This window comes from Parus major, chromosome 3 (genome assembly GCF_001522545.3).
Source record: "Parus major isolate Abel chromosome 3, Parus_major1.1, whole genome shotgun sequence".
Classification (NCBI taxonomy): Eukaryota; Metazoa; Chordata; class Aves; order Passeriformes; family Paridae; genus Parus; species Parus major.
The window spans coordinates 51644073-51654022 of record NC_031770.1 but is presented as its reverse complement, the minus strand read 5'-3'; the positions used below and the strand labels follow the sequence as shown (position 1 = coordinate 51654022).

General features: G+C 38.3%; 1 protein-coding gene across 4 annotated transcripts in view; it reads right to left on the bottom strand.

Annotated features, from left to right (window-relative positions):
• Positions 1-9950, bottom strand: part of ADGRG6 (adhesion G protein-coupled receptor G6) — a 110342-nt gene that overhangs the window by 48655 nt on the left and 51737 nt on the right. For 3 of the 4 annotated variants that reach the window (XM_015622073.2, XM_015622071.3, XM_015622072.3), the window contains exons 5-6: positions 8126-8194; positions 4957-5040 (exon numbers count right to left, since the gene is read on the bottom strand). In XM_015622073.2, the coding sequence (XP_015477559.1) occupies positions 4957-5040; positions 8126-8194 (153 nt within the window). The remainder of the gene's footprint in view (positions 1-4956; positions 5041-8125; positions 8195-9950) is intronic. The other variant, XM_015622070.3, reaches the window with a different exon arrangement.

Sequence of the window (9950 nt, the reverse complement as noted above, 5' to 3'; positions counted from 1 at the left end):
CCCCACCACCAACTATTAATATAGAGATCAATTGAATGTGAGTGTTTTTAAAAATTCTGTTAGAAAAATCCACCAAACATTTAGCTTTGAAAAATCTTATATTTTTGAAAGTGAAATCCTCAAAAATATGTCAGTAAAAATAATTCAAATTCTCCCAAACAATAAATTGGCATTAAATTACATAAAAGACATGGAAACTAGTATATTATCCTCAGTCTCATGAGAGCTTAGAGAAGTACACAAATATTAGCAATCACACGTTAATGACATTTACTATAACTAAGATGTCACAGATTCCCGATTCTACTGTAATTATGTTATTATTCCAAAATATCTTTGTATGCTAAATGGTTCTATATTTAAGGGAAGAAAGACAGCTACTTCTACATTCAGTCTACAAGCTGAATATCTAGTAGATAAGATGATCTGGGGTTTTTTCTACATCTAACTTAATGGCCTGACATACTGTAGTGGAACTCAGGTCGGCACAGGCAGCCCAGCTCAGTGAAGGACTCACACAAACAAGGCAAAAGGACTGCAGCAGAGCTAATAAGTTGTTTCAGTTGTGGGTAAGAGGTGCTGTTTTGGCTTGTCCCAGATGGTAAATTGTCCAAGGAATAAACATGGGCTGAAACTGATGACTCATGGTATGTCACAGAAGAAAGTGATGTTTGGATCTGCATGAGGGAGTGATGGATGGCTGCTGCAGCTGTTGTCAGAGTGCCTGTCAAGCTGGTCTCTTTGTGCTGAATAAAATCTCTGCTATATGAAGATGGCAAAGGTACCACATCATCCATTATTGCAGTTCTTGATGACTCCAGGACAGAAGAGGGATTTGAAAAATGTCCATAATCAGCATTTTCAAAATCCAAGGCATTAGCACTAATGATAGACATTGCTTCTCTGTTCCTGCTAAATGATCCGTACACCTCCCCTTCTGAATTCCACTCCGAAAGCCTCGGTATGTTTGTTGATGTCAGAACAGCAAAATCCCTTATGTCTTTATTATTGTCCATGATTTCTTGTTCTACTGCCCAGAGAGAGTATCTTGGGCTGTCCACTTGATTTTCCATGGAGTTTTGTCCTAAAACAGTTAGAATATTTCTTGGTGTTTCTGTTGTTGGCAAGTTTAACTCTTCTACATCCCACTGAGGCAGTAGGCTTGGAGAAATTGTATCAAGATGATTCTGAAAACTTTGTGGGAGTGGAGGTGTGGAATAGCTGTTAGGAGGAATGCTGTCTCTGAATTTGGAGTCTGAATGAAGTTGCCTTAATTCCAAAGACACTGGGAGAAAGTCAGAACTCATTGAAGCAATGTTTGTTAAAAAAATACCTGCATCTTTTTGAATTTTACTTCTTGGTTTATCTATGGTATTTGTTATAGCATCATTCTCCAGAAGACTTTGAGAATGTGGTGTTCCATGTGCTCTTGTACTGCTTATCAAACTCTTAACTATCCAAGTAACCTCAGCTCCAGGTGTACTGATCAAAAAAGGATCTTGGCTATCCCTTGAACAAGAAGTCTGGGTTCCTGAATGTGTTGGAAAGACAGAAACAGGCTGGTGCCTACTGTTGAGGAAGGTCATGTCAGCTTGATCACTTCCGATGTCAGTTTCAATTTGCATGTGTGCACTATCTGCTGAGTTCTCAAGTGTCTGATCAAAAGGACTTACCTGTGCCCACACAGAGGATTGAATGTAAGGTGCTTCCAGGGAAGGGAAAGGAAAATCAAAATAAATTTCACTGTTGTAAGTCACAGTTAGGCTTGTGAAGTTCATTGTTGACTGCAATTGTGATATTGACCTGCCATTACTTTCTGAAATTCTCTTTGAAATGCCTGGAGTAAATGAACTAAAGATTTGTGTTTCCAAAGTTGATTCATGACTAGAGAAATTAATTTCTTCAGCTCTGTGACCTAAAAATCTAATGGCAGATGTTTGTTCAGAGATACTGTCAGACTCAGCATATAAACTAATGGACAGCAATCTATTAGTTGGGGAAGAAAGCAGTTTATTAAATGAAAGCCAGAAATTTTCTGATGGTTCCCCAGAAAACACTTGAGATGCTTCTTTCAAATGATGGGAAGCAGTCCAGAAATTTGCTCTTAAAGAAGGGGAAATATCTACATATTTTGTTGGAAAGTCCAAGTAATCTGAGTCCCAGGAGTCAGCAACTGGATTCATGTTCTCTGGCTCTAATATGGAAAAAGCTGACTCTCCATTTTCATTACTACCATGAAATGCATCTAAATTATTCTCCAGTGCTCCATTTCTGAGGGTCTCACTTGGATTTTGAAAGTATAATGAATGCTGTAAATAATGAGACCAGTAATTACTACTAGATATAAATACGCTGTCACTTTTCAAATATGTGTCAGTCAACAGCTGTTGATAAACAGGCAGGGTTGTTACAACATACTTCCATGCTGAGCTTGTCCAGCCTGGTTCTACCAGAAATGCTGAAAATATTAATAGTTCTCTACTGTGTTCTTGGACTGAATTCGTCAGTTGGCTTTCAGGAGTAAATTTTGTGTATGTTTTTTTCATGTTCTGAAAAAAACTTGTTGGTTTTGCATGTAGAATCTCCACAGAGGCTAAATTTATAATGCCTCCTGAGTGATGTTCCTTAATGTGCACAGATTTTCTAAACTGAAATGTGCTGTTTGCTGCTGGTGTAGAAAACCTTTTCCTGTCAGCATTGCCTTCCATCATTTCCAGGTAAAAATTTTCAGGTGCCAAATCTAGCAAATCTAACCTACTTTTTTGGAATGGTGGTTTCTCATCTGTAGGTGATACAGAAAAGCTAGAATGAAAATTATATCTGTCTTCCTGAATGTCAGAGTTGATGTGATGATGAAGGACGGGCTCATTCCACCAGTTCCCAGGCTCCAAGACATTGCTTGTATGCATGAAATTGTTTGTGTCGCTGTTGGAGGAGGAAATCCACGGAGCTTCTTTTGTGTGTTCGTAAGCAGTGCTGCTGCTGCTGCTAGCGGGAGAGCGGAACGCTGGCTCAGAGTAAGAGTGATGAAGCCTGCTTGCCAAAGTCCTTGCTAGCTCTGCATTAGCATTTCTGCTGTGAAGAAAAGGAACCGCTGCATTCACAGGCGGCTCTGTAACTGCATCTGCTGCACCAGAACTACCATGGGATGGACTTCTAGAATAATTCAAAATATTTTCATTTGGCAACTGATTCAACTGATTATCTAGGTTGATGTTTCCTGTAAAAGCAGACAAGGTTTTCTTGGTGGTCTCCTCAGAAGAAGTTGGTGCGGAGAAAGTTGGAAAGAACAAGCTGTGTGGGCTTTTTCTCTCCGGGTTATCATCTGCTGAATTTTTATTGAAACGCAGAGGCCTTTGCTTCACTGGCCAAATAATTGGGGTTGAGATAATTCCTATTGTTTTGATCCCTTCTATCTTAGATTCTTGCTGCCACTGTGGTCGTGAATGGGAAAATTCAGGTGAATTTCTCTTCATTCTGAAGATAACTGTAGCAGGAAGTCTGAATTCCTGCAGGTCTGTGTGTAGCAAGCCACATAGTTAATGGATCAAAGAAAATATATGTAACCTAACTCTCTGTTCTTGGCTGTCTGTTCTTGGTCTAAAAATCAACTTAACAAGCATGGAAAATGATGCCCCTTAGCTGAGAGAAAGTTTAATTTTCTTCTACCATAAGTGAATCTGGCTTATTTTCATAATCTTTCTACTTTGTCTTGGGATTTTCAAAGCTAGAGAAAGACTTAATTGTCCATTTAAAAATTCATATTAATATTAATAAGATTTATTTCATTCTGTCATTAAAAAAAAATCAGAGTTGACTGCTCATGATGAGCATTTATGAGTGGCTCCACAAAAAGGAAGCAAACACTACTTGGAAGAAATTTTCAATATTTTCTTTTTACTTCTACTGCTTTTTAAAACCAAACCATCTGGATTCAGATAAATTCTTTCACATTATGTACTGTACTGCCTGATTGCCAGTATACAATAAATGATCTGCCAAGAGTAAAAAATACTCCAGGAGTTTTAAATCCTACAGTAACAACTGATGGACTGGGGGGAAAAAAACACCCAACCAAAAACCAAACCACTAACCCCACCCAGATTCTAATTTATTTCTGTGGAGTACACTGAAAAAAATAAATCTAAAAAAAAATATACATTTGAGCATGTTATGAAATTGGCAAAATCTCTCTTTAACAACCAGCTTTAACAAACTAATAAATATTTTAGCAGCACTTCACAAAATGATGCTCAGTCTTTAGGAGACAGTGATATCACAGGATTTGAGAAAGCCTCAAAAGAAATCCTGGCTTTATGCCTGTGCTAATAATAGGCTCATTTACTACCTTATTTTTTCCCTTAATCTTTCTAAATGAAAAGTAAACGATATCTGATACTGTCAACATTTTCCCTAGTAAAGTCCGATCCAGCTCTTCTTTAAGTCAGTGGAAAGATTTTCTGTTGACTCAGTGGAAGTGGCTTTGCTCCATAGGAATGGTTCCACTTGGCTCCTGCGCCTGAGGAGCGGCGAGGACCTAGTGAGGAGCAATCCAAGCATACTACCACCCTGGCTGCACAAGTGGGAGCTACACAACGTCTGAAAATCTCCAGCCTTGAAATACCTCAACAGCACCGTTCTTTATGGACCCTTGCCAAAAATCCCTCTCCCCTCCCCTTGTTCTTTGCATTGTTAAATGAAGTGGGTGACACAAAGTTAGTCTCTTTCACAGAACAGCCAGGTAAACACGAAGCAAATAAACACTGAGTTTGGGTCTGTTCTCATTTGCACCGTTCTGACATGGTCCAGAGATTTAGTCCTGATTCATTCAGTGTAAATGAGATCAGAACTGAGACATGACCCTTGACATTATGATGGTAGGAAAAACACACCTTAAAATACAACAAATTTGCTTTAGACACAGTACAAGGAAAAATGTAACACAGGATTTCTTACCATTGTTTGGCTTATCGTTTCTATTAGTATCGGGCATGTTAGTGGTGACAGTGGGTGGTGTAGGAGTAGTAGCATTTACAGTAGCTGGTAATAAAGATGAGAAAGAGGTGAACTTGAATGAAATATGAATGTTAATAAGGTAAGACAAAATGGGAACAATGCATGACAATGTAAAATGAAACCATCTACACACAATGCCGTAAATGTTAAAAAAACACATTATTTTTTCTGTACAAAGCGATGCATACATATGAACTGAGGCCCCAGTCCTGCAATCCTCACTTGCACTGACTTCAGTGGGAATTTTGCCAGTGTAAATTTTGCAGGATCAGTCCTGCACTCCTTTCATAAACTCAAAATCCTCTCATGAGAGCCGTGGTTGTGTGAAGACCAGAAAACGGATAAGTTCTAAGATGCATGCACTTAGAATGCTGCTTGTGAATAGAATCTTTGTCCCTCCTCAAAGACTGAATATGACAAACGAATGAGAAACTAAAAAACTCATGTAAGGATTCGATTAACTCCACTGAACTCAAAACAATGAAGAGAATCGAAATCAGACTTGGAACAGGTGAAGTAAAATACCTATTTTGAAAGGTTTATGTAGAAGCTCAGCTGTACTGTTCCCTCTGACACCAATAGGAGTCACTCCACAAAATCCTAAAGAGCTGGCTGAACACTTTTCTAAACTTGGAGGAGGAGCCAAAACTCCAAATTTCCCCCACAATGGGCTGGGAGGGTTTATGTGCTAGAAGAATTCAAAGATCATGCCACTAAACTTTCAAATAATGGTTTGGAAAATAATTTAGTTTTGTTCAGTAACTCCCAGGGAATGCAAATCCATTCACTGATAGATTTTTTTCCTGAAAACCCATATCTAAAATCTGAAGGTTGGTATGGTAAAATCTCCCAGTGTTACATGGCTTTGGAAGATTTTGACCAAGAATCAACTTAGAAAGATTAAGAAGTTATATTTTGGACAAGAAATAGCATTTTTTATGTTTTGCTAGGTTGATTTATCTAAACTTTTGAATCCACAAGTCACAAACCTGTCACAGCTTAAGGAACACATCCATGTTCAGGTTTCACTGAGACAAGAAAATTAGGAAAAGAGAAGGAAAAGCTGGACACAAACAGATTTTAACTGGAAAAGGGAGCATATAAGGTGACACCTTGAAATATAAAAAAAAGCTCTTCCATGAAGCTTCAGGGTGATATTGTCTGAGGATTAATTTAAAATGCTTCTTAGAGACTGTGTCCTCCAGCCAATGCTGCTGAAGGAGGCACCTAATGAACAAAAATATTGCATAAAGTATATATAGCATATTGCATAATGAGCATAATGGAGAAATCAGTTCTTTCATCAGACATAGCTGACATAACCTGGCATCCACAAACTATTTTACTGTTGTTATTGCACAACACTCAACAAACAAAGGAATCCAAACTGGCCTCTCAGTTTAGACAAGGTCTGTGGTATTGACAGAAATGGACAGACAGACATATTTTTATGATTTTCATTATTATGACTGTAATTATGATGGTGCAAAGTGGGATAAACCTGATCTGGCATCTTATTCCAAAGTGACAAACTGAACACAAGGGACACTTTACCAAACACTTTTTAGAGAAGGAAAGAGTATTACCTTTGTGAAAATACTCCTAGTCTATATTGAAGTCTTTACAGATGGTCTAAGAAATTAAGAGGGCAAGTTTGAGAGGCAGCATCTTTTATGAGAGGTGCTATCTATTACTAGACAAGTCAATTAAGCTGGGACAAAGGATGAGGCTTTGAGAAAAGCAGGCTTGTTTAGCTGAAAGTGTGTTCATTTCTGCAGCCATATTAGTTTATGTTATGAAAGATATTCTCTCCCTTTCATACTAAGCCATTTTAATGAAGGAAAATACTCCGAGATCTTCTGAAAGAATGGACTAAGTTATTTATACAGTGGTACCCTTTACATACAAAAAGACCAATATTGAATAATTGTGGATTCCTCATTTACCCAAACTATTTGAGTAGTAATATTTAGATCATACTGTGCTTTGTGAATATGATGCCTTAAGATTACTGTTTAAAATCTGAGTATGGTCATTAATAGCATTTCGCTTTCCTTATGGAGACCAGTACAGTAAGCTCCAAGAACCTGAACCAAATTTCTCTCAGGAAAATCTGAGAAAAGTACACTGAAAGCTGTCATAGGTCTCTTACTGGATTTCCAAGTAGAGTGCATTTTCCCTTTTATTTTTAAACTAGATCAAATTTTACTTATAAATACTGGTTTTGAAAGGTTTGTCCTCCTTTTATATTTTTTATCTCCTGTCTCTTTCTTCCACCATTCAGCTGGAAAGGGGTTACAAAACTGGATATTTTTGGTGCAGTTGCTGCTGTAATTAAAGTTTAGTATATCATGCCAACACATTGTAAGGCCTGTGTTCATGAAGACATTGTGTAAGTGTGTTGATATTGCTCTTGTCAACACTTTTTATGGAACTTCAGCATCTGAGCAGAACAGTAAGAATTAACCATCCTTGCATGCCCACTGATTCATGTGGCATGGAAATCTGTAGGGTTCACCCATTCCTTGCATTCAACTGAGCTGACCTTTAAAAACACCTAATGAATTTTTATATGTGGTGATTTTTACATTATTAATCCATCACTAAGTGCCCTAGCATGTGTTTCTTTCTCTAAAAGCTGATTAATTTTGCAGTTCGGTGGTAATTATTTTACCTGATAATCTCAAATTATCTAGCCTCAAAATACTTTATTGAAGAAAAAAAATGAATAAAAGCTAGTTCTTTTATTTACATCTGCTCATTTTTTTTTTACAAATTTACCTACTACTTATACTGGTTAATATTTTACTCTGAAAATGTGCAGGAGGGAAAGAGGTGGAGAAAGAAATGAAAGCAGTCAGTTAATTCAGTTTTGATATAATGAAGGCTATTTGGAAAATGTATTATCAAGGGACTGATCACATTTTTTCCACATACTGTACGTAGAGGACACCCACATACTTGATGAGACTAAAGAATTCCTTTCCTTGCTATTTTTTATTGCCATTCACCCTTTTATAAATGATAATAAAAAAGAAATGGAATAAAACGCCAAGGCAAATAAAGATTTCCCAAAGATGAAACTGTGAAAAGGATCTGGGTTTCTTACCTTGGCAAAGGCTTCCTAGGTTTGCACAACTGGTTGGTTCAATTGAAGAAGAGGGAATTAGGTATGAGCCTTTAAAAGAAGAAATCAAATAATTTAGAAAGGGTTAGTTACTGGGCCTGAAACACATTATATTGTGCAGTGACACATTCCTCTTTCTAATTTCTCTCAGTGGCAAAACTGACACTGCCATTTGCCTATAAGTCTTACAAGTTTTCAGTTTCTATTGCGGCTCAGGGATCCCTGCTGACTTGCAAGTTAAGAGTCACTTACGTAGCCTCCCGTGGTTTTCTTAGCTTTCACTAAATAACCTCACATTAAAGGAATGCAGCTTGTGTGTACTCTGTGAAATGGGTTTAAGCAAAGGGGTCAGTATGGCCATGGGATTTATGTGATTTTCATAACAAGGCATGCTTTGGAAGAGCGACTACGCTCTGCTACTGCAGCACAGGCTACACAGAACACACTTGTGAGTAATCTGCCTGTGACAGACACCAACCAGATAAAAGGTGATTAAACTTGTTCCTCTGCCCAGGGCGAGGGTGTGATTAGCATTCTGGTATGCATGATTTATAAACAGATAATGTTATAAGTCTGTATCTCTACAGAATTATTCATAACAACAAGCATTGCACTTTGATGATCTGGAGACAAAACCAAGGCACACAAGAATGGCTACAGAAAAAGAATTGGTGCAACTGCATTAATTACACTTCATGTATCCCAGAGGTTCAGCTGCAGATGCAGCTGCCTTTGCACACTGTGTTGAACATAATGGGACCATAGAGCTCTGGCAAAATGTGAACCCACTAGGAGTTTTGCCCTTTTGGCTTTTGCTTTACCACTTCAGAATCATATTGACTCAATAAGGTTCTCTCATGAAACACACTAACCTTCCATAAAATTAAATAGTCACCACCCATCAGCTTGTAAAGATAGCCAAGAAAATATTTCCTGTGATGCAAGAGCAAATGAAGCATGGAGCACTGACACAGAAATTGTATCATGCCACAGATACCACCACATGTATTGCCAACAAATACAGGGTGGCTTAAAACAAGTAATCCTTAACAAATACTAAATTTCACCATTTTTTTTAATGGATTAAGAGATAGAGGTAAATTCACTTTTTTGGTACACTTCTTATGAACCGCAGGAAGGATGTTCTAAGTGAGAGGATGTTCTATGCTTTGAATGAGGTGTTTTTTCTCCCAAAACAAGTTTGCTAACATTAAACAGTCAATATCAAAACCCACTCTAAGTTTCACCCCTGTTGTGTAATGTGGAAAGATGACTTGAGGGTTGGCTGGAAATACTGCGGGTGTTCATATTTTCTTCACTGAGTATTTAAAATAAGATTGTGATTTTATTTGGTGAAACTAAAAAAAAAATTGAATCCAAATTTACAGAACATTTAAGTCAGAAGACTTCTGCATTGAGTTTGCATGGGAAGTGTTTGGCAGCAAGGGGGTTTCAGGGACAGTTCTGTGAGAAGCCTCTCACAGAAGCTTTCCCTGTGTCCAATGGAGACAGTGCCAGCGGGCTCCAAGATGGATGTGTTGGCCAAGGCTGAGCCTGTAAGCAGCAATGCCAGTGTCTCGGGGATAATGGATTTTAAAAGGGAGAAAACTCACTGCACAACAGCAATTGCAGCCAAGAGAGTAGTGAGAATGAGTAGTGAGAACAAATTCCCACAGACACCAAGGCCAGTGAGGAAGGAGGGGCAGGAGGTGCTTCAGGTATCTGAGCTCAGATTCCCCTGCAGCCCATGGGGAAGCAGCTGTGTCTCTTCAGCCCATGGAGGTCCATGGGGGCACAGCGATCCACC